At 48.2% G+C, this 24,811-nt stretch overlaps 1 protein-coding gene across 2 annotated transcripts in view; it reads left to right on the forward strand.

The window, feature by feature from the left end:
• IRF2 (interferon regulatory factor 2) overlaps positions 1 to 21,737 on the forward strand; it is an 82,947-nt gene extending 61,210 nt beyond the window's left edge. For both annotated transcript variants that reach the window (XM_020876531.2, XM_020876532.2), the window contains exons 7-9: positions 10,685 to 10,849; positions 18,983 to 19,029; positions 20,320 to 21,737. In XM_020876531.2, coding sequence (XP_020732190.1) covers positions 10,685 to 10,849; positions 18,983 to 19,029; positions 20,320 to 20,628 — 521 coding nt within the window. In that variant the 3' untranslated portion in view covers positions 20,629 to 21,737. The remainder of the gene's footprint in view (positions 1 to 10,684; positions 10,850 to 18,982; positions 19,030 to 20,319) is intronic.
• Positions 21,738 to 24,811: the final 3,074 nt, after the last annotated feature.

Consider the following 24,811-nt stretch of genomic DNA (forward strand, 5'->3'; position numbering starts at 1 on the left):
GCTGCTGGGTGAGGAACTGCAGCAGGGGGCTGGCAGCCGACCTAGCCCTGTGGACCACGGTGTAGAAACACGCTTGGAGGATCAGAGGGAAGGCCAGTGCGCCTAGGGAGGTCCCACGAGGCTCCTCAGAAAGGAAGTGGAGTGGGCTTATGGGGACCTTTGCAGACCCTGGGAAGGAGGTTGGGTCTTTTTCCTCAAAAGTGCTGGAGGGTGTCTATGTGTGTGTGTGTTTAAGTTTTTAAAAATTGAAATATAGCAGATACTAAGGCTCACAGATGTTTCATATACACGCATCATGTAAGCCCCACCCCTGGAGGCTTTTGGGCAGGAGGGTGACAAGTGAGGACTACATCTCAGTAAAGTCTCGCCGGGGTGCTGCTGTGAGCGGATGGTGGGGACCCTTTGCAAGAGTGGAGGCCCAGCCTTGAACTTGTATTCTGACTCCAGCCCAGGAATCCAGAACCTCTGTTTCTTTGCCCTCAATACCTTTGGTTTCATTTCATTTTGCTCCGTTTTGTAAACAGTTAGGCCTTCTGATGCTGGTAAGAATGGGAAAGATCAAGCAGAGCCCCAAGAGTCAGCCTCACATCCGAGGACCTTCATTTGTGGGTTCTCAGTGGCTTCCTGATGGCTCAGCAGATAAAGAATCTGCTTGTAATGCAGGAGACAAAGGAGACGCAGGTTCAATCCCCGGGTTGGGAAGATTCCCCTGAGAAGGAAATGGCAACCCACTCCAGTATTCTTGCCTGGGAAATCCCATGGACAGAAGAGCCTGGTGGGCTCCAGTCTGTGGGGTTGCAGAGAGTTGGACACAACTGAGTGACTAAGCTCACAGTATGTAGTTTGGACCGGAAGTTGCAGCCGCTGCACATGGAGTTTTGGAGTTTGGGGGTAGAATCACGCGTGCAGGGTCTCCCTTGCACTTTGGAGTCTCCAGCAGCGTGCAGGGTGAAGGTAGAATGATGCATATGCTGTATCTCGTGACTGGACAGCCTTGCCTCCTCGTTGGGATGCGGCACTTTTGCACAGAGACAGATGGCCCCACAGTCATTTTGAGCGGAGCGAGCTGTCCAGAGAGCAGCCTTCTCACTTCCCTTCTGGAGCGAGGCTGCTTGTCTGACCGGAAGTCCGGCTCCCTCCCTCCTGGGCCCTCTGCCCCAGGGCTGGGAGCTGCTTCTCCAGCACCTGGGTTTTGATCGGCCCTGTGTCAGCAGACTGTCCTCAGAAAGCTCCAGTCCTCTGAGCTCTTTTTAAAAAGCAAGATATATGCCAACCCTCCAGGCATGCTTTCTTAAGATTCAGCTTATTTTGAGGGAGCTGTTTGACTTTTGAGCTCCCCTTCCTTAATGAGGGAAATTCAGCCTCAGATAAAATGCCAGATAGAAGCCAGAATTGGACCAGTTTTCTTTACCCCCACCCCCCGCCTTTTTTTTTTTTAAAACATTCTGATTGAGTCTTCAGTATGTAAATTCTCTGTCAGGTTGGTTGTTCTTTGCCTTTTGGTGTAGTGGGTGCTGCATAGCGTTGGCACTGATTTAATGAGTCATTCCTTCTGGGGCAAAGATGAAGGCCAGGTTTGGTTAGAGAATCACCAACCAGATTAAATGATTCTCTTCCAAAGAATAAAATCATAATGGATGGCAGTAAAATGAGTTTGAATATCTCTTTCTAACTAGTCAGTGACCCTTCCAAAGGTGTGTAATGATAGATGCAGTGGATTCATGCAAGTATTTGAAAGAAGTGAGTAATTTGTGATTATTGCTAACAGAACCACTAGTTCAGATTTTAAACCCTTCTCAGAGCCTTGTCTCCACTCTCCCAAGTGATGGTTAGTTAGCTATTCCAGCCTCTGTGATGTGTGGACCTAGGTGAGAGAAACAGCACTTTCTGATTCCGAGGCTCCTGTGGCATTGGAGAGATTCTTTTCTGGGCTCTCTTTACTTTCTAAAAAAATGTTTTATTTAAAAATGACACCGTTCCTTGCTTTCTATTTATTGGTCTCTAAACCCAGAGTTCCTTCCAGTTTTGTATCCAGGCACCAAGAGGAAAACTTTAAGATGTTTTCAGTCCCCTCTTTTAAGCCCATGTTTATGAGATTAAAAATGGGAGCTGAAATGAGTCCTTAATACAAGAGCATTTTCCTCGTTGTTGGTCGGCTCTGTCCCTGGGGAAATAGATTGAAAATCAATATCTTAATCCCGTGGAGGCCAGCCAGCCAGTATATTTTTATTCTGGAGATGGGCGGGCTGTGTGGTAAGCAAATCCAGTAAGGGCGTAAACAATGAAATGTACTGTTACCCTGACAAATGAACTCTTGCTGGATCGCAGCTGTGTTTCACTTTTATTCTTAGGGCAGCAGGAAAACACACACACACACACACATGCACGAGTGCACACACACTCACAGTCAGCGGGCAGTGTCCTGGGCTCGCCTTCTTGTCCATAACAGCTGAATGTACTTCCAGATTTAGCTGGCTGTGTACTCCACGCAGGAGTGCGGTGTCTCAGTACTTAAACCAGGTCCTTTCCCGTTTCCTTTCTCCTGAACGTTTAAGTGCACAGGTCAGCACCCCCCAACACCCTTACCTGCTGCCCCTTTAAGAGGAGGGAGGGAAAAAAATAAAAACGCTCCTTATTTTTATTTTTACTTTTCTTTCACATTGAATTATTTCGTGTGTGTGGCAACTTCTGTTTTTAGGAAGTGGAAGAAGCCAGCAACATGTCGGATTGTTCTGATAATACCCTGCTGGCCTACTGCCCGGGTCAGCAGGGCCTCTGCGGAGCTGTATTGAAATCACCTCCAGGCCAGTGTGTAAAGTCTGCAGGTGCGGAAATTCTGTCTCCCTGGCTTAGGTGGGGCTTCATCGCCCCTTTGTGTTTCTTGATAAAGATAACCCCACCCTGCAAGAAAGCAAAGACTGCTGTGAAATAAGCAAGGTTGTTCATGACCCTGAAGTAATTCAAGCACGCCTTGGGTAACTAGACGTAGAGAATTAGGAAATAATGTGATTTGGATTTTGCCCTGATTTTGGTGGCCCAAACTGCACTGTCTTAGGACATACCATTTTTTTTTTTGTAATTGCTTCCAAATTTTACTGACTTCATCTAAAGTAAACCTTGAGTAGCTTTTTTTTTTTTTTTCAGCTAAGCTTAGAAACTTTGAGTATCTACAGGAGCAGAACATGACAAAAAAGGATTCAGAACTAAGAGACCAAACTTTCTAGGGCCTCCCACTTATAACTTAAGATCAGCAGCCTCTGGCACCAGAATAATTGTTTGAGGATGGCCTGCCAGTGCAGGAGACGTAAGAGACGCGGGTTCGATCCCTGGGTCGAGAAGATCCCCTGGAAAAGGGCACAGCAACCCACTCCAGTACCCTTGCCTGGAGAGTCCCATGGACAGAGGAGCCTGGCGGGCTATGGTCCATAGGGTCACAAAGAGTTAGAGACGACTGGAGCGACTTAGAACACACACAGATGATGCTCAGGCTGTATGGTTGTCTTCATTTCTTCAGCTCCTTTGTGCCTTTTGATTTCCCATTTTCCCTGATGCTTCAGATATGAGAAATCCCGTCTATGAGATAAAAAGTAGCTTTGGGGTGGCTCCTTCGATGGAAGGCACCCCTCTTGAGAAGGGGTGAATAAAGGCTCTCCTTGCTGGTTCTCAGTGGGCTGGGCCTTGTCCTGGAGGCTTTTGGGGACAGGGTCAGAGACCGGATATCCAGTTTTATCAGGTTCCCGAGAAAACTCTTAGCCATCGGGTGGTCCACGTATGAGGTGTAAACCGAGATCTCACAGTGTACCCAGACACAACCGACAATACATGTTGTTTTTCTTGGGTGAACTGGACCTTGGAAAACCCAGGGTGACAGAGGTGAGCCAGCACAGGTCGTGGTCTCAGTCCCACATGCCCCTGCAGCCCGGGGCAGTGAAGGTGGAGGTTTTATTTCTTTTTTCAACCTTTAAGTAGTTTTTATTTACCCAAGAATGTTGTCAACTTTTCAGGAGGCTATAGATGTTTTTCTCCTTCCCCCTCTTTCTTGCCACCTCCGCCTCATTTATAATTAACTGTCTAATCCTGTCTTCCCTGGTCGTATTTCTCAAATCCGTCCTCTTCTATTTCTGATGCGACTCCCAGTCACCTTCGCGCTGGCCCGAGCTCCGCGTCCACGCTGCCCCTTCTCCCTGGAGTCATTTGTCACAAAATGCCAGTCTCACCCTGTCACCATTGCCCTGCCCCAAGACCAAGACCGTCACGTCCACAGGCTCCTGGTGACCTAGCCCCTGTCCACCTCTTTTATACCTGTGTTTGAACTTGAATGACTCTGAACAGTTTGATTTCTAGTGTGCATCCAGGGAGAAAGAGGTTTGGGTCATGGGTTTTGTTTCTGTGGGTGGATGCTCAGGCTCCGTCCACATAGCAGGGTGAGGAAGGGGCATTTGGTGGCTTCATCAGGAAGGGTATGCCACCAATCCATGAGGTCTTACCCGGGTTTCTGCTCCCAGAGAGTTGACCCTTGAGACAAGTTGATAAACTCAACCGAGTTTTTACTAGAACACACTGTTTGCTCCCCTCTGTAGCAGAGCCGTACAGGATGCTGTTTTCTGGTGGGAGTGAAGAGTGTATACACACCCGTCACACTCTGGCTCTGCCTTGCACCCCTGTAGGCCTGTCACTTTCGGGGGGCAGTGTGGCCTATGTGGGGACAGAGCTTCCTTCTCTGAAAGTATTAACTTTGTAGACACTGTCTCTACCACCCTTGAATGCCTAAACCAAATCGTGGCCAGACTCTTTTATCTAAAAGAAAAACAAAAGAGCACCAGATTAAAAGTTTAAAGGCTCTAGACCTAGTTCTGCAGGTTTCTGTTTATCACGTGATCCTAAGCAAACTCCCTAACTTCTCTGAGACTCAAATTTCCTCATGTCTAAGGCTGAAATGATAAAACTGATCCTGCCCACCTCACAGGGTTGTTGCGAGCATCCAATGGGTATCACCAGAGATCACTGTGTGGTTGAAAAGTGAAGTGAAAATCTCTCAGTCGTGTCCGACTCTTTGCGACCCCATGGACTATACAGTCCATGGGATTCTCCAGGCCAGAATACTGGAGTGGGTAGCCTTTCCCTTCTCCGGGGGATCTTCCCAACGCAGGGATCGAACCCAGGTCTCCCACATTGCAGGCGGATTCTTTACCAGCTGAGCCACAAGGGAAGCCCAAAATGTGGTTAGGAGATGGTAAAATGATATTATGATTGTGATATTATCAAAATCATATTAAAATAGATTTGATTAAGAGTTTTCTCTATCTGTGTTACATCATCAGGGCAGGTATTCACAGTTTAAGCTCTCAAATTTCAGATGAGGTCAGAGAAATTTCTCTCCGTGGTAGCTTGCAAATGGCCTGCTTTTCTATGCCTCCAGCTGGACCCTGCAGCCGCCTGAGTGACCTTGACAATTTAGCTGACCTCCCTGGTTTTCAGCTTGTTTTCAGCTGCCAAGTGGTAGGACCAACCCACCTTCAAAGAACTTTCCCATTCCTAGTAGTCTACTTTTAAGTTCTTTCTCTGAGGCATGGGGGCAACTACTTTCTCGGGTGGAGCCCTGCATTTAAGTCAACAGTTGTTAATAAAGTGAGAATGACCTTTTAAGGAATCAAACAGGCTCATCAGTAACGAGCCATGAATAATATTGTTGTAAGTCTCAGCGATGAGGTCCCGATAAAATTACATTCCTGCGGGTGTCTCTTTTCCTGATGTGCTGACCTTCATAAGCTAGAGAAGCTTAGTGGATTCCTTGTTCCTCTAACCATTCGAGAATTTCCTTGGCACCCAATATAGAACTGTTGAAAAGCAATTTCACTATTGGTTATGAGCCCAGAGTTTTATTAAGGTGAGATTTGAAATTTTTCTCCTAAGAGGGGCTCAGAAAACCCTGGGTAGCTCAGTTTGAACTTCTTTAACTCTTTCTTTCAGGAGACGGTGCTGCTAAGCACTGGAGAGAGAAAGCTGAATTTCTACCCTGAGACTGCCACTTAACCAGCTGTCTGACCCTTGAACGCTCTGTTAGCTATTTGATTCTCCACGATGTTTTTCCGCCTGTGTAAGATAGGGTGATAATTGTATCTTCCCCATGGAGTTGTGAGGTCTTGTAGGTGATTACTCATGGTGGGGAAGACAAACTTCAGGGCCCAGAAGGTGTTAGGTTTTGTTCTTATTGGTCATCAGGATCATCTGACACCTAGAGGGCTCCCACCCCTGTCCTTACGCGCTGCAGCACAAGGGTCCCCAACCTCTGGGGTCTAATGCCTGATGATGTGAGGCTGAGATGATGCAATAATAATAGAGATAAAGTGCACAATAAATGTAGTGCGCTTGAATCGTCCCCAAACCAACTCCCACCCCCAGGTTCTTGGAAAAATCATCTTCCATGAAACTGGTCCCTGGTGCCCAAAGGGTTGGGTACCGCTGCTTGAGCAGATTGCTCACTTTGCTCTTCTTGTGATTTTTCACTCTTCAGGAATCAGTGGCACTGTCTCTATGGTCCCCTGGAGGCAAAGTTTGGTGATTCAGGGAAATCAGTTCCCATCTGTCTCTATAGATGGGTAAAGAGAGAGAGATTGATCAAGGCTGGTGCGTAAAGCCCGTCCAGAGAGCATCTCAGGTGTGTGGGACCTCCCTGCTTCTCTCTTGGACTTGCGACTTACAAGTTGGGAAGTTTCTGAAGTGTCCTTAGTCATGTTCAGATAGAGAGCAGCGGTCATCCCTGGCCCAAGCACAAAGCCACACACTCTCAGGGCGATGCTTGGCCTTAAACATCGTGGACTCATATTAACTGGGTACCAGATGTAGCCCAGAAAGCAAAAACTTACTTTTCTCTCCTTGTCACTGGTATTCAGGATACACTTAAAAATTGAATTAGAGGTGCTTATCTCCTTTTGGTCTGAAAACATGTATATTAAGTGAAATATAGTAAAAGCAGCTCCCCTTAAAGGCGTGCAGCTCTATGAATTTTGACAGATGTCCTCAGTGGTGTGACCACCCCTATATTTAAGACATAGGTCACTCTCCTCACTCCCAAATGTTTTCTGTCCTTCCTGCAAGCCCCTGGCAGCTGTGGCTGCTCTGTCTTTATCACTTCAGTTGGATTTTTTAAATCCCACTTGCCAGGAGTCCTGAAATTCTCTAGAAGACATCCATTGTTCCATCCGGTACTCACAAATGGTCCTGAACTCCCACAGGCCTCTGGCTCCCGCCCGGGAGCCTTGCTCTGGTCATTCATCTCTTTACTCAGCAGAGTCATCCAGCCGCTCTGCGGTTCAAGCCACAAACGTGTGCTGTGACTCAAGACACAAAGTCCTTGTGCAGGTTCTCAGCTCTCTCGGGAGCCATGGCGTGGTTGGGAGATGACATGCACGAATACAGAGTTTAATAAAGAGACAGAGAATTAACCGGCCACGCGAGGCCGAAAGTCAGGACACGTCCCGAGACTGTGTCACGTTGTCGTTTTGGCTGAGCCTCGGGGACAGCCAGTGAGGGGTCCACAGGAAGGAGAGGGCAGCTCTGTTCTTGGGGGGGGCAGGAAAGGCCCCCCAAAAGCAGAGGCATCTGACTCCTGCCTGCCGTTCACCCTCCCCTTCTCCCCTCCCGCTCACTGAAGCCTTTGATTTCCTGGAACTGGAAAAAAATATTCCACTTCCTGAACTTTCATCACGGGCCCTCCGCTTTCTGTTCATTTTCATGACTGTCCTCGGCTTATTCTCTGGATCATTGCGTGCTGGCCTCCAGCCCCGCTGGACTTCTCATAAACCAGATCCTGGACTAGATTGTGCTTCCTCATCTCCTCCTAGGACCAGACAGCCAGGCCTTGTACAAAGAAGATGCTCCAGAAATCTCTTGTCAGTTCAATGACTGAGTTGGGCCTTCTGGGGAAAAACCTTGAGGGAGAGAATTCCTGGCCAGAACAAAGGGATGTCGTTAGGAAGATGCTTGAACGGCCACCATTGTTTATACTCCCAGGAATGACAGTGCAAGGGAGAAAGGAATTTTGGAGTATTGGAAGTTAAAGTGGACTTGATTTAAATCAAATTTATAAAAGATCTTAGCATGTAAGATCTCTCACACACACACACACACACATGCACGCAGAGACACAACTTCTTTGGTTTTTATATCCACCCCCTGGTTTGTGAAAGGAAAGACCCCATCTCGTTTTCCTGCCATCTTATTTTCCTTGGGAGAAGAGGCAGAAGAAACTTGAGAGGTCGGTGTCAGCGCTCAGTCTGTGTCTGCCGAGCAGCATAATGGATGCTCTCAGGCCTGAGTAGGATCATCCAAAGGATAAAATAAGAATTTGGGAGTCTGCCTGCCATATTTAGCCTGCCCTCCTCTTCTTTAATTTTATCCCCCCCACCCCCCACCCCAGGGAAACCTTGGTGGCATCCAATTTCCATTCCATTCTGTCTGCCGTGACTTTGTGGAGGCTGTTATCACATCCCCAAATCTCCTTTCCCAGCTTCTTCGGCGCCTTTCTTTTCTTTGCTAGAAAATTCATGGATTCTCACTCCCTTCTAAAACCTCCCCTGAATAGAAATCGGGTTATGTTCTCCCTACCTTGTGCTGGTCATTTCATCACCCCTCATTGCCCAGGCAGTTCAAACAGAAACCAGTGTATAAACAGAAATACTTAAGTAATCAAAATACTTGGAGCCATGAAAACAAGAGCTGGCCCATCATGCTAATAACTTCTCCAGGAGACTGGAGTGTGGCTGCCTTCCCGCCTAACCTGAACCTTTTCCAGGTGGCCAGGGACGCAGAGCACTGCCTGGAATCCGAGCCGAGTGACTTCAGACAGCCACTGCGCTTCTCTGTGCCCGAGTGTCTTCATTTATAACTGGATAGTGATGCTTTTCCCCTGACATTCTCATGTGTTGAAATGTTAAAGTAACACGCACGAGCAAAACATTGATTATGGGTACGTAGTGCTTTGAGAGAGGCCCTTGGGAAAACGTCGGTCCCATTTGCTTATGGATGCCAGTTTCCAGGGATATTCCATCCAATCAGTTGCCAACATAAGTGTATATGGTCTGCTCTGTTTGAAAGTGGGACAGGGCATTGGGGGCATTCAGATTAAAACCACAATGAGGTATCACCAACGTGTATCTGAATGAGTAAAGTCAAAAAGTAGTGATGACACCAAAATCTGGTGAAAATGTGCATAAGTGAGCTCATTCATACATTGCTGGTGGGAATGTAAAGTGGTATAGCCGTTCTGTATGCTACTTTGGCAGTTTTTTTGTAAAACTAAACATCTAATTACCACGTGATCCAGCAATTGCACTCCTGTGTCTTTGTCCCAGAGATGGATACTTATGTTCAGGTAAAAACTGTGCATGAATGGTCATAGCAGCCTTATTTATAATAGCCAAAGAATGGAACATACTACAAGTCCTTCAGTGGGTGAATAAAAACAGACCATGGTACATCCATGTCATGGAATATTACTCAACAGTGTGAAGTAACCAACGATGGATAAACACAACAACTTGGATGAATTTCCAGGGAATTATGCTGAGTGAAAACAGCCCATCTCAAAAGGTTACCGTGTGGGTTCATCGGTGAGGCATGCTTGAAATGACAAAAATTGTAGAAATAGGAAACACATGAGCGGATGTCAGGGGTTAGAGACAAGGGGAGGAGACTGAAGGATGGTGGATACGGTTATAGAAGATGCTTGTAATGATGAGACGGTTAGTGTTTTGACTGTGGTGGTGGCTATGTGGAACCACGTGTGTAATGAAATTGCCGGAATTAAGTACACGTACACACACACACAGGAGTACAAGTGAAACACGGAAATCTGAACAAGACGCATAGATTATCAATGTCAATATCCTGATACTGTACGATGGTTTTATAAAGTGTTACCGTTGGAGGACGCATGGCAGAGGGCGTGCAGGATCTCTGTATTATCTCTTACACCTGCATGTGAATCTCCAGTGATCTCAGACTAAAGAGTTTGATTTAAAAAAAGATTGAGGCAGGATTCAGAGCCCAGGTGGTCAAAATTCATCTTGTCAGTGTTTTGAGGAGCTGATGCTGCAAAGGTGTGTTAGAACTGGGAAGGCAGTCTTTTCAATCACTCTGATATGACAGCCTTTGCCTGCCGAGGAGGAAGAGGGTGGAGAGTATGAACAGAGCATCCCACAGCTAGACCTGACACAACAGGGTGGATTTTGGTGGTCCTTCCTCTCTATTAAGGTTTGATGAGCTCCCTGGATCCCAGGACCCAGAAACTAGCACAGCCGCATCCCTTAGAGGAGGAGCAGAGAAGAGAAACGGGTCAGGTTGGAAGCACTGTTTCCCTCTCACGCCCTGGGGCTCGGTCTGGATGCGGCCCCTGCTCCTGCAGCCTTGGCCATGAGCGGGTTGAGTTTGGGATGCTGCCACACGTGAGCACCGTTGGCAGGCACACTGGAAATAGCCCTGGGCAGCCAGGTTATTGGCAAGCCTCTTCTCCCCCGACGTTAACCCAAAGCAAAGGCTTGTTCTTATTTCATGACAGATGACATTTGATAACTGGGACTCCGACTCTTGGGCTCTCTCGGGGGAGCTTTTCTCTCTTGAGAGTGCATGCCAGGATGGTATAGGCTGGTAATGGTGGCACATGATGGCCATCTTTTCTTTAAAGTCGTAGGACAGTCACATCTGGACGGCACCTATGAGGATCAAGAGATTGTCACTAATCCCCCGGACATCTGCCAAGTTGTGGAGGTGACCACCGAGAGCGATGAGCAGCCGGTCAGCATGAGTGAGCTCTACCCGCTGCAGATCTCCCCCGTGTCTTCCTACGCAGGTAAGGGGGTGGGTGGGTCAGAAACTGCCACTGAACGGGGAACAAGGCGGGGAGGTCCTTTAGTCTAAGGTCACCCACTTCACCAACACAGCAGAGAGCCACTCCTCCATCCTGAGGATTACTCTGGCTGGAATTATTCTGGCTTTAATGTTCTCAACCAACGTCTTCTTAGACACTTTTATTCTCAGGTCCAAGTCTTGGTCACAACATTTCTCTTGATCACCCGTAACATGTTCACACATGACTAATGGATAAGAAGATTTCTTTGGGTAGGGGGGGAGTGTGTTCAATTTTATAGATGTTACAGCAAGATGTTACAGAAAAACCGGGACGAAAGTTTTAGCCAGTGTAATAGTTCATCTACGTCTGTTTTATTTGCACACGTTATCAGAAATTTGTAAGGGTGTTTTTCATGGAATCTGAGTTTGTCCCACCTGGATAGGATCTTAGGGGTCACCTCTTCCAGCCCCTTCATCGGAAGTGAAGGAGTCTCTCCAGGCCAGAAGTGTTTGGCTCAGAACTTGAGCTGAACCTGCAGACCCCACGTTCCATTCCGTCGTTCCACCAAGTTTCCTTGTCATCTCCACATAGGTTCCACTTCTTTTTTCAATTTAGCAAAGCTTCTCATTGGGCATTTTTAACTCTCCAGGGAATGTCCCCAGACTGGAAGAAATTGGCCGCGATGTCACAGGGTTAGGACCAGATTCAGCAGGCTCTCCCATCCTTAGAAGATAAAGAGGTGGCTCCCTTCCCCCACCAGCATTACGCCATACCCTCCTTCTGATGATCTCCTCTTGACTTTTTTGGTACTCAGTTATAGTTATGAAATGTAAGGTCTGAGTTAGGGTTATTCCTTGCAGATACCACAGGAAAAAGAGGACGTCCTCTGACGGGTAACCACAGTTGCTCGGGTCAGGAATTCTTCCCAGTGCTCTTTATGTGCTGCCAAGTAGCATGTCCTTCAATCCGGGCACCACCCCAGTGACTGGCACAGAGTCGGCTTCAGAATTGGGTGGATTCATGTGACACATTGTTTGTACATTAGCAGCCCCTAAATTAACTTTCTGTCTCCTGAACCCCAGTTTGCTTTCATGTCACCTTAATTTTTTTCAATTGTGGTAAAATATCCGTAGTACAACATTTACCACTTTAGCCTTTTTTTGGGGGGTGGGGGGCATGCCGTGTGCCCTGTGAGATCTTGGTTCTTCGAGCAGGGATGGAACCCATGCCCCTGCTGTGGAAGCTCAGTCTTAACCACTGGACCGTCAGGGAGGTCCCCCCACTTCAGCCCTTTTTAAGTGCACATTGCAGCGGCATTCAGTGCCTTAACAGTGTTGTGCAAGGAGCACCCTGTCCATCTCTAGAACCCTTTCACCTTACGAAACTGAAACTCGGTGCCTGATATACAGTAGCTCCCCATGCCCCTCCCCCCAGCCCCTTGGAAGTCCCCCTTTTACTTTCTGTCTGTCTGCATTTGGCTACTCTATGTGCCTCCTATAAGTGCAATCATACAGTATTGGTTCATTGGTGACTGGTTTATTTCACTTCGCAGAATGTCCTCAAGGTCCTGACTTTCTTTTGTGCCGCAAACATAAAAGGAAAGTGAGAAGCAACCTTGGCTACAAGAAGCCTATAATCTGCCAAACAGGCTAAGCTTGTCATCAGTTATTTATTCATGAAACATAGTTTGAACTCCTGTGTGTACCAGTCCCTGTAATAGGAACTATAACGATACTGTTTGTTGCGTGTTCATTGTGCCCTGGAAACTATGCAAAGTGCTTGATGTTGACTGGCTTATTTAATTGTCAGGAGAATAACCCTGGGTACTGTCATTATTCTGTCTTTAAAAATTAAGTATCTAAGGCTGCTGGGGTGAAGCCATGTGTCCAGAGATGGACAACCTGTAGCACAGTGGGACCCACGCGTGGCTGATGCTGTTCTTGGCCCTTGCACTGCGACGCTGCCCTGCAGGAACTCATGGGGCTCGGCCATTCAGAGCGGTCCACATTCCAGGATCTCAAGGGCCAACCAAAGGAGGCAGAGCCAAATGTTTATGCCCTGATTTTACAGTGGAGATAACTGAAACCTGAAACAGTCAGCCACTTGGCTTTTGTTTCCCTGACCATGGCTGAAAATGTGTGACTTTTCTCTGTATCATGCACTGCAGGCATTATTACATCCTTTTTTTTTTTTTTTTTAAAAAAAGGGGGTTAGCGCTTTAGAATCGACTTTTCTATTTATCTGTTGAGTAAGAGTTTTCTGAAGTGTTCTTGGGGGTTCTGGAAGGGCCTCTTCTTGCTGTTCTGCCAGCAGTAGCATTTTGCCTTCACAGAAGAATCCCAAGAACAGCTGATTCATGCAGAGAGAAATGAAAATGTCATTACCCTTTTCAGGACATTTGAAAGATTTGAAAAGAAGGGTTTTAATGCCAGGCTGGCAGGCAGCGGGGGTTTGCTTGGAGCCTGGTGTTTCAGCCTGGCCTTTATTTCTTTCCATTGTTTTCATTGTCTGAATTCTCCAGAACCCTTTGCGGGGAAGCTTATTGGATAGAGCCAAGATAAGTCATCACTGCTCCTTTCTAGAACCCACGACACACCAGAAACTTATCTGTTACTGACCATGGGTAGCTAAAATCTTTCAGTCAGGAATTCCATAGCTTGCTGCTAGGAAAGACAGCTTCTTGGTTGTATTCCTTTTTAAACTTGATGGTCTCCACAAAAAAAAATAGGCTGTTTGCCTGTTTTCCATGACAGGGTCCCTTTGTTTGGACTATTCAAGTGAATTTCAGCCTCCTCTAACCACTTTCATTCATTTAGGAAACTGGTATTTGGAGGCAGTTGTTTGCTATTTTTTCCCTCTCTACTGATCATTGAAATAGAATCCCAGTAGTATTACAAAAATCACATTCACTGTTGCAAGTTGGTCTTCTCCGTGGTCTAAATATGATGTTGAGCAAGAAAAGGGACAGTTTATTTGAGTGGAGGGACATACTTGCACTGTGGGCGTCCCTAGTGGCACAGCGGTAAATAATCTGCCTGCAGTGCAGAAGACGTGGGTTCAACCGTGGATTGGGAAGAGCTCCTGGAGAAGGAAATGGCAACCCATTTCAGTATTCTTGCCTGGGAAATCCCATGGACAGAGGAACCTGGTAGACTGCAGTCCATGGGGTCGCAAAAGAGCTGCGCATGACTTTACTGAGCACACACACTTGCATTATGTTGTTTGAAGACAGCATGCAATTCTAGTTGGATTCATGAAACTTCATTCTGGGGAGGGATGTCCCAAAGCCCAACCTTGGGAAACTCTAGAGAAGAGTCCTTTTTATTTTTAAATATCCCAGTGTGTGAACAGGGATCATTTATTATGTTGTTGATGGTTTAGTAAGAAAAATCACAGTAGTATTGGGGGGGAAGGCTGGATGAGAGGATGGAGAAGACAGAAGACAGAGGGTCGATTTGTGATAATTGAGAGAAGGGAGATCAGCCACCAGCAGAAAAGACTTTGGGTCCTTCCAGAAACCAGAGAAGGCGTGTGTTTTGTTGGGTGCAGCAAAAATAAAAGTGCTTTAAGAGGACTCTGGTTTGAAGGACTTCCCTGGTGGTCCAGTGGTTAAGACTCTGCCTTCCGATGCATGGGATGCAGGTTTGGTCCCTGGTCGGGGAACTAAGATTCCACCTGCTATGGAGCAACTAAGTCTGTGTGCTGCAACTGGAGAGAAGCCCGCATCCCATAACAAAGGACCCCACACCACAGCTAAGACCTGACGCGGCCAAATACAGAAATTTTTTTTTTTTTTTTAGAGAGGGGTCTGATTTGAATCTTTTCATTGAGACTTGTAGTGAAAGTCATTGAGGAAGTGATCGAGGGAAAAAAATCCTTGTCAATCTTACTACTAAAACTTGTTGAACAAGTCTTCCAGAAAATGTACCAAGATGTCATTGTGCAAAAGGGCTGTGATGGAAGACGTGTTGTCTCCTTCCAGATTATGTTCCTAAGATGGTCTGACAATAAAAACTGGGCTAAGGGGACTCCCCTGGTGGTCCAGTGGTTAAGACCATGCTTCCACTGCAAGGAGCATAGGTTTGATCCCTGGTCAGCAGACTAAGATCCTGCATACCAGGTCACATAGCCAAAAAATGGAGCAAAAAAAAAAGAAAGAAAGAAAGAAACTGGGCTACGTGGAGAGTAAGCCTAAGACTAGGATCACTGTAAAACTGCAGGTCCTGAAGGAAGCACCCAAACCTCCCCCTTCCCTCTCACCCCGGTTGCTTCTGGGAAAACGGAGATCAGAAAGATCAATCAAACTGCTTAGGTACCTGCTATTACTCTGTAAACACTGCAACTTACTCAGACCGTGCTTAGGAGGCAACTCCCAATTTTTCTTTTTTATTCCATTTTACTCAAAGCAAATAAAAAACCAAACTGAAATTAATGAAAAGGAAAACTAAAACAACTCATATTGATGTGTCAGCAGCAACATTGATCTGGAAGCAGCAGCTGCCGTGAGCTTGTTAGTTCTGTGAAAATACCAGTGGTGAAGTAAAACCCAAGAAAACAGAGGAAGATAGGTATGCGTGGCCCCCAACAAAGCACTTTGAGCCAGTGACCCAGGAGTCGCTGGAAGTACCGCTGTTCTAGAGAGAAGGGTTTGAGATCCTCAGGCTGGGGCTTCAAGCATCTTTTGCTCCTAAGCTGAAGGCACGCAAGGCCGTTCTTTTAAGTACTAAAAGCTAGAATAATCAGGGACTTCCCTGATGGTCCAGTGGTTAAGACTGCACACTTCCAATGCAAGGGGCAGGGGTTTGATCCTTTGTCCAGGAACTGGGATCCCTCATGCCATGCAAAGCATACAAGAAAATACTTAAAAAAAAAATAAGAAATCTCAGTTTGCTAATGTGGAGATTCTTCAAAACTGCTTCAGAGGGAATTGACCTTCCTTTAGATGTGATGCTTTTCCGCTAACACTTGGGTCAGCTGAAAACAGAAGTTCAGAGCATTTGTGTCTCCTCTTGGCTCCAGCAGTTTCCCTGAAGTTGTACTTACGGGTGGATGACATTCTGATCCCATTCATGGTCATGCCAGGTCCCACCACAGAGTCTTCCCAGAGACTGCATCCCAACCCCTCCTGCCTTGGTGATTCAATCCCCTGCTGGCTTTTGCCCATTTCCAACAAGCCTGGTGGTATCCTGTGTTTATTTGAAGGGGAGAGGAACAGAAGATGAAGTATTTCTGGAGGGTGATTAGGAGGAATTGGAAGGGCTGGACCTACAGGAAAGGAAGAGAAACCTCGACTTTGGAGCCCTAAGAAGCTAACGCTCAAAACAGAAAGGGGATCTTGAAGTTTCATGGGAGGTCGGAGCTGCAGGAGAGCCTCAGTGCCCGGGGCCCGGGGATCAGAAGGCTGGTCTGTCTTCCCTCCCTGCGCTGACTCAGACCACCACACTTGAGCTGATTTCTCAACATCTCTGTTCCGCTTTTTTCCTTGGGAGTGGCAGTCACTGATTTCTGTCTCCTCTTCGGAGTCCTGGGCTAGCTGGAAGATTAAGCCAGGAGGGGCCTTTCCCTTGCCGTTGTCTTTACAATAATGTACTTTTGTGGGGAAGGGTCTCTTGTGCCTGGCGTTGCTGGTTTTCCCCGATAAAGAGGGTCAAGCCTTCCCAGGCGCTTGCTGCCCCTGCTGGACGGGCCGGTTTTCTGGCTGCAGATGGTCAGTCCTCTGCGGTGAAGTCCCCAAAGTATAGTGACCGAGAACGGTGCTCAGAGGCCCCAGGTTGGGCCCCGTGTCGTCACTTTCGGCTTCTTCGTTTGAAGAATGATTCTGTGCCTCAGTTTGTCCGTTTGTTCCCTAGCCTTTAGTTCACCGAGGGGGCTGGTCTAGGACTGGTGCTCTGTGTGGTTGGAAGGGCTCTGTGTGGGCTGGGGGGGCTACCTGGTCACAGCATGCCACCAGCAAGGTTGGAGGCTGGAGGCCAGGGCCTCTGTAGGTTTGGAGTGGAAGGGCTGGAAGCCACAAGAGCACGCAAGATCTTCTGCCCAGTGAGGGTGGGGTGGGGTGACAGGACCTGCTTCCTGACTTAGGGTCCCTGAGAGATTGAATGAGACCTGCAGGCAAAGTGCAGGCCCACGGCTCACTAGCCCCATAAGCATTCACTGATACGGCTTCCCTGCCGGCCTTGTCTGCAAAGTGAGTGACCCCGAGGGTGACCTCTAAGGGTCCCTGTCTTTTGGAAGTTCTCCCTTCTGTGCGTTCATTTCTCGATGCTGTGAACCCTGAAAAACTGCACGCCATCAATTTTGCATTTGAACACTTACAATTTTTTTTACTTAAAAAAAAATCAAAAGTAGTTTGCTTAAAAAAAATTTTTTTTTTAAATATTTTTACTTAAATCTTGGGGCTTCCCTGGTGACTCAGTGGTGAAGAATATACTAATACCTACCGATGCAGGAAACTCAGGTTTAAACGCTGGTCCAGGTAGATCCCACATGCCGCAGAGCGACTAAGCCTGTGCATCACAGCTACCCAGCCTGTGGTCTAGAGCCCAGGAATGGCAGCTACTGAAGTCTGGAGCATACCTGGAGCACGTTCTCTGCAACAAGAGAAGCCCACGCACCTCAACTGTGGAGTAGCCGCTGCAACTAGAGAAAAGTCCGCACAGCAATGAAGACCCAGCCCAGCCAAAAATAAATAAATAAAAAAAATTTTTTTTAAAAGAACACTGGTAAATTACTGAAAAAAAAAATAATCTTGTATTCTGTGCACGAGTGATGTCACCTCTAGCTGTTGCCTGATTCTGTTCCCCTAGTATGTGGTACAGATCCAGTGTTGCAGGAGGCTAGTGAGCTCAGGACAAAGGCACTCCAGTATTCACTGGATGTGGGCTGTGTGCCAGGCCCTGGGCTGAGCATGGCATCCTCTTTGGAAAGTGCTTCTATTCCCATTTTACAGATAGGGAAAACTGTGTCTCCGTGAAGTCAAGTCACTTGCTCTGTCTCTCAGAGCCGGCAGGCTGAATCAGGGTGGTGACTGAGTTGGTTGTCTCTTGCCGCCTATAACTACAAACTTAGTGCCTGAACACAACACACTTTATCATCCCACAGTTGCTGAGGGTCAGGAGAGCAGGCGTGACTTGGCTTGGGTCTTCGGCTCGGGGCATTCCCTGCAGAGACCCGCAGTCTAGTTCTGGGCCAGGGCTGCTGTCGCATCTGAGGATGGGATCTGGGAGGGTCTGCTTCTAGGCTCACACAGTGTGGGGCAGAATGTAGTTCCTGGCAAGTTGTCATCCTGAGGGCCTCAGCTTCTTGCTGGCTGTTGGCTGGAAGCAGCCCCTTGGTCGTCTGTCTGGGTGCCTCCCTGCCGTGGTGGCCTGCCCCCTCAAGGCCAGCCAGGGAGGTCGTCGCCTCGTTAGACGGAGTTTCAGACTTATGTAATGTGATTGCATACAGCCCGTCGCCTCTGCCATGTTCTGTAGGTTTCAGAGCAAGTCACGGGCCCCGCCTGCCCTCTGGAGGAGGGAACCCCACGAGGAGGTAAACACAGCAGTTTACTGAGGCTCACAGGACCCCCCACCCCCACCCACCCCCAGAATCTGTGCATCCACAGCAAGCCAGGGGGAAGATAAACTCCTTTATCCATCCAGGATATCAGCACTGAGGGGCTGGGAGGAGACTGGGCTGGAAGGGAGGGACCTGGGGAGACCGGGCTGGGATTTAAATGAACCAGCTGCCATCCAGTGGGGCCTGGATGGAGCAGCCTCAAGGAAAGGGCCTGACGCAGAGGCGGGAGCTGGCAGTGGACCAGGGGGGCAGACGGGCATCCGGGGGTCCAGCACCGCACCCCGGGAAGCAGAGACCATGAATAAACATAGCCTGGCCCTGGGAAAATGAGCCACCCCTCCACCCTCAACCTTTTCTGCGACGGGGCAGAACTAGAGAAATCCAGTTCTGCTCCGGCACCTCCCAGGTGCACACGTTTGACCTGAGCACAGGGGACAGAGGTTATGAGTTTAGTGACCCACTTCTCTTTGGAAGAAAAAGTTGCTGATATATATATATAATTTTTTAAAACACTGCCTGAGCCTCCATATGATTTGAGCGGCAGGAATGATGGGCCTGTGTTTTTCTCTCTGTGAACAGAAAGCGAAACTACCGATAGCGTGCCCAGTGACGAAGAGAGCTCGGAGGTAAGCATGGCCTGGCGGGGCGGCTGTCGCCAGCAGGCGCTGGGACAGAGCCTTCCCAACCAGCACGGTGGTTTCCTCGTAGCTAGTGAAGGTTCTTTTCTTTTGATCATGAGTTTCATTTGCGGCTTTTTTTTTTGGTGGCGGTGGTGGTGGTGGTGGAGAAATATACACAACGTAAAATTGACAGTGCTTTTGGATTTCAACTTACAAAACGAGGCTTTGGGAACTGAAGGGGAGGGCTCAGTAAGAAAGGAGGCTGTGATGGCAGGAGAAAGCCAGGAAACGCTGATGTTCTTAGCGCAATAAACATCCGACTCCGCGAGCAGAAACAGAAGGTCCAGGAGGCCCCGGGCAGTGATGAGAGATCAATGTCAGGAAGCGCTTAAAGCAGGAGCAGCTCTCCACGTCCCTAGAGTCCCTGCCACCCGCGATCCTTGCCCACTGGCCAAGTGCGTGTTCAGTCGGATTCTGAGTCCCTCTCCTGTTCTTCTTCGTCTGGCTGGGTTCTGACAACGGCAGGCAAGGCCCTGACGGTGAGCGAGAGCATTCCTCTGAAGCCTGCCTTGTGTCTGCGTTGGAGTCAGTTACAGACAGACTGCCTAGCGGTTGTTTGAATTAGCGATTTCCCAGGGTGCGCACTGCTTCCAAGGATAGCCCAGGAATTCTGAAAAGACAGTAGGTGCAGATGCGCACACACATTCAGACCCTGTTTCTTCAAGGTCAGAATTCTAGGTTCTTCCCTGAATGGCGCCCACACCTTGGAGCCAGCTGTTGGCAGCACGCTGGAGCTCTGAACTGCACCCATCTGAAAGCGATCCACGGGCATTCCCTGTCTATTACTGAGCACCTCACTTGCCTCCCTCTGAAAAACGCAGCTGGACTCAGGGATCCGGTGGGACCATTATGAAGACCTGGTCGCCCTCTCGCACCAGCCATCCTGGCCCAGAGCTTCCTAACAATCAGGCCAGGCAGCTGGCGTTAGAGGGGAACCAGAAACCAAGCTGCTGCCTCGTTTTCCTGCCTTCATAGAATAGTCTCGGTTAGATTTCTGGGAGGTGGGCGATGGGCATTGATGATAAAAAAAAAAGGGAGGGGAAGAGAAACCGTGTTTTGGGGGCATGTGTGGCTGGGGATAGCTCTCAGTTCAAGGATGTGGAGTCAGTCAGCTTCTCGTTTATTCCACGCCTCTTAAGTTCAGACACTTAACCCGTGGGGAGAAGGAGCCGTGTTTTAAAAAGCCATTGGAGAAAGGGCAGAGGAAATACCTGTCATCGTTCTTTTCTTTGCAAGGGTCGGCCACACTGGCGGAAGAGGAACATTGAAGGCAAACAGTACCTCAGCAACATGGGGCCACGGAACACGTACCTGCTGCCCAGCATGGCCACCTTCGTCACGTCCAACAAGCCCGACCTCCAGGTCACCATCAAAGAGGAGAGCTGCCCCGTGCCTTACAACAGCTCCTGGCCCCCGTTCCCAGACCTCCCCCTCGCCCCCTCCATGAGCCCCACGCCCAGCAGCAGCCGCCCGGACCGGGAGACCCGGGCCAGCGTCATCAAGAAGACGTCAGACATCACCCAGGCCCGCGTCAAGAGCTATTAATAAGCCTGCGACTTCCCCTGGTGGTTGTCGGGGTTTCTTGGCTCTGTCTTTATCGTTTGTTTGTATTTTATTTTTCTCTCTGACACCTGTTTTAGACGAATCTTAAGGGAAAAAGCCTTGACAAAATAGAACATTGATTGCTGTGTCCAACTCCAGTACTGGAGCTTCTTTTTAACTCAGGACTCCAGCTTCGTGGTAGACGCGTTATCTCTAGAGCCTGCTGGATCTCCCAGGGCTGCTCCCTCAAGTTCAAGGACGTCATAGGACCAACCCCCATACGGGCAGTGAGGTGCTGCGTTGCCCGTGGTCAAGGCCAGCATGGTGGAATGGATGCCTCCACATGGAGGAGAAAATGTGAACTAGCTGGAATTTTTTATTCTTGTGAATATGTACATAGGGCAGTACTAGCGACGTTGCAGTCTGCTTCTGCACCTTATCTTAAAAGCACTTACAGATAGACCTTCTTGTGATCCTGCTCTGTTTCACAGCACAGTCAGCACCCCCTTCCCTAGCCTTCTTCCCTCCTCCCCTCCCACCCCTGGCCCTTCATCCCTTCCCTTCCCATCTCTTTCCCTTCATCCCCTCCCCTCCCCCCTCTCCCATTCATTTTCTTTCCTCCTCTTCCTCCCCTCAAAGGCCATGTTCCACATCCCTGAGGAGGAGAAGAAGACAATGAACTTCTCCACCGATGTCCCATTTTAAAAGACTGCTTTAAAAAAAAAACAGCAAAAAAAAGAAAATCTTTCTAATCTGCTATGCTTGAATGCCACGCGGTACAAAGGAAAACTATCATGGAAAGATTATGCAAATTCTCAGATTTGAAGACAAAAATACTCTAATTCTAACCAGAGCAAGCTTTTTTATTTTTTATACAGGGGAATATTTTATTCAAGGTAAAATTCTAAAGAAAATATAATTGTTTTTTATCTTTTCTACAGCAAATTTATAATTTTAAGATTCCTTTTCTTGTTTATCGGCAGTTATTACATCCTTGTGGCACATTTTTTTTTTAATTTTGTAAAGGTGAAAAGCTTTTATGAGCTCATGTAGCAATCAAATTATCCTGTGGATTGATAATAAATGAATATGATATATAGTTAAATTTTTAATAGGCATCACGCCTGGTTTTGTCTGTGTGTATCTTAGAGGACAGTCATGGGACAAGACTGGCAGGGGTATCATTTCTTCTGGCGAACTGGAACTTTCCCCCTTTCCTTTTCCTTTGTGTAAATCATTCAGTCATGTCCAGCTCTTTGTGACTCTATGGAGTGTAACCCACCAGGCTTCTCTGTCCGTGAGATTCTCCAGGCAAGAATACTGGAGTGGGTTGCTGGGTGCATCTCCAGGGGATCTTCCCAACCCAGGGATTGAACACAGGTATCCTGCATTGCAGGATCTGAGCCACCTAGGGAGCCCTGAGGATACGGATGCCTTCCTTTGCTGGGTGTTCGCCGGGAGCTGGATCCTGTGCTGAGTGTTGTCTTACATGACGATTTCACCTCTTCACTCATCAAGGTTGTGCACAGGATAGAGATTTATCTCCATGTCACAGGGAAGAAATGGAGACTGGAAAGGAAAATGCCTTTATGCAAAGCCTCACAGGTAGTAAGTGTCCGAGGCTGGTGTGATTATGGAGGGAGTCTTCGTCCCCCTTTCCACTGCTCTCTACTGTTAGCAAATTCCACACACATCTGCGTTTTTCTTGTTCTTAAACATATGATTAAAATTATGTATTTATGTCACATCCCAAGCTCACGGATAAGACATTTTTGGTAACAGGAGATATTTGTTGGATTCCTCCTGGCTCAGTCTACTTTCTAAGACCTGGGGCCTCAGCCCAAGGCCCTGCCCTCAGAACTTGAGGCATATCTTTTCGAGTGAGAAATGTGAATTCCAGAATCCCAGACTCCACCACCGACTCCGTGACCGCGGGGAAGCCACCGGGCTCACCCCTCACGCTTCCACAGTGTCCGTAAAATCAATCTGTGGAGCCTTGGCCCCCTCCCTGTTACCCCTGGGGCTTGTGCAGGAGATTGCTGGGTTAATATTTGAAAAGGTTCCTTCAGTGAAAGGACAAAGGGCTAATTTTATGCCTCCCTCTGTGTGTGGCTGCAGATAGAATTAGTGGCCATAAAATTACCCAGCCCTGAACAAAAAATGAGCTGAAGCATGTTGCTGGTTGCTGTGCTGTGGCTGAAATGCCAGGCTGGACAGTTGGCTGCTCCCATGAGGAGCACCCAGGTAACAGTGGGTTTACCTCCCCTTCAAGAAAAGCCTCTGCAATCTCGGCGAGAGGAGAAGCCACAGGGAGGAGGGGTGCCCATCCTCCTCGGCTCCGTGCCCTTCACTGAAGACCTCGCCTTCTCCCAGGTTCTGGACAAACAGGTCCAGTTCTTTGCAACTTGTATCTAAATCCTTCTACTCAGCCACCCTGCGTTAGAATCAATTAAAAACCAGTAGCAGAAGGCGGTTCTCGATCACGTGGCCTGGAGATGAAAGGGCAAAGGGGAGATCCTCTTGACCCCTTTCTCTCTTCCAAACACAGAGGGAGCCCCCCCCCCCAACTCTCTTCCAGGCCTCTCGGCAGCTCTGCAGGGCCCAGAGGCCGCTCTGTGCGCTTCTGCCGACACTGGTTGTGACCAGACAGGCAGCATCTCAGCAGGTGAGAGACGATGAGAACTGGAAATGCACCCCTGAGGGGCCTATAGATAACCATCCGTGGCCAAGAAGACACAGGTTCGATGCCTGGGTCAGGAAGATCCCCTGGAGGAGGGCATGGAAACCCACTCCAGCATTCTTGCCTGGAGAATCCCATGGGCAGAGGCGCCTGGCGGGCTACGGTCCATGGGTCACAGAGTCGGAGACGGCTGAGCACGCACACAGAGCATAGCCAAGAAGGCAGGAGAAGCAGAATGATGTTTAAATTATTTCTGAGAAAGGGCATGTTCCGTCATGCTTCTGAGTGTCACTTGCCAGGAGTGTAGGGAAAGAGCCCCATGCCTAGGGTTGGCCTGAGGAAGAAAAACAAGTGAGACGGGACATCTCAGGGACTCAGCCTCAGACCTCATTGTCCGTTACAGGAAGTGCTGGGGACACGTGCTGCTTTTGGCTGGCGTCTGTGTGAGCTGATATGCTTTTGTGATGGGCTTGGGTGTGTGTGTGTGTGGATACGCTTTTATGGTGGGCTTGGAGGAGGGGGTGTTGATATGCTTTTATGATGGGCTTGCTCTGTATGTGTGTTTGTGTGTTGACATGCTTTTATGATGGGCTTGGTGTGTGTGTGTGTGTTGATATGCTTTTGTGATGGGCTTGGGTGTGTGTGTGTGGATACGCTTTTATGGTGGGCTTGGGGGGGTGTGTATGTGTGTGTGTCAATATCCTTTTATGATGGGCTTGCTCTTTATGTGTGTGTGGATATGCTTTTATGATGGGCTTGGTGTGTGTGTGTGTGTGTGTATATGCTTTTATGATGGGCTTGGTGTGTGTGTGTGTGTGTATGCTTTTGTGATGGGCTTGGGTGTGTGTGTGTCGATACGCTTTTATGGTGGGCTTGCTTTTATGGTGGGCTTGGTGTGTGTGTGTGTGCGCACTGATACACTTTTATGATGGGCTTGGTGTGTGTGTGTGTTGATATGCTTTTGTAATGGGTTTGGGGGGTGTGTGTGTGGATATGCTTTTATGATGGGCTTGGTGTGTGTGTGTGCACTGATACACTTTTATGATGGGCTTGGTGTGTGTGTGTGCACTGATACACTTTTATGATGGGCTTGGTGTGTGTGTGGATATGCTTTTGTGATGGGCTTGGGTGTGTGCGTGTCGATACGCTTTTATGGTGGGCTTGGGGGGTGTGTTGATATGCTTTTATGATGAGCTTGCTCTGTGTGTGTGTTGACATGCTTTTATGATGGGCTTGGTGTGTGTGTGTGTGCACTGATACACTTTTATGATGGGCTTGGTGTGTGTGTGGATCTGCTTTTGTGATGGGCTTGGGGTGTCTGTGTGTGCGTGTGTGTGTGTGTGTTATGCTTTTATGATGGGCTTGGTGTGTGTGTGTGTGTGTGTGTGTGTGTGTGTGTGGATATGCTTTTGTGATGGCCTTGGGGGGGGTGGTGTGTGTCTGTGTGTATCTGTGTGTGTGTGTGTAACTGGCAGGTTCAGTGTCTTAGTCTCTGCCCCAGCACCT

This window comes from Odocoileus virginianus, chromosome 32, assembly GCF_023699985.2.
Source record: "Odocoileus virginianus isolate 20LAN1187 ecotype Illinois chromosome 32, Ovbor_1.2, whole genome shotgun sequence".
In the NCBI taxonomy this organism is placed as follows: Eukaryota; Metazoa; Chordata; class Mammalia; order Artiodactyla; family Cervidae; genus Odocoileus; species Odocoileus virginianus.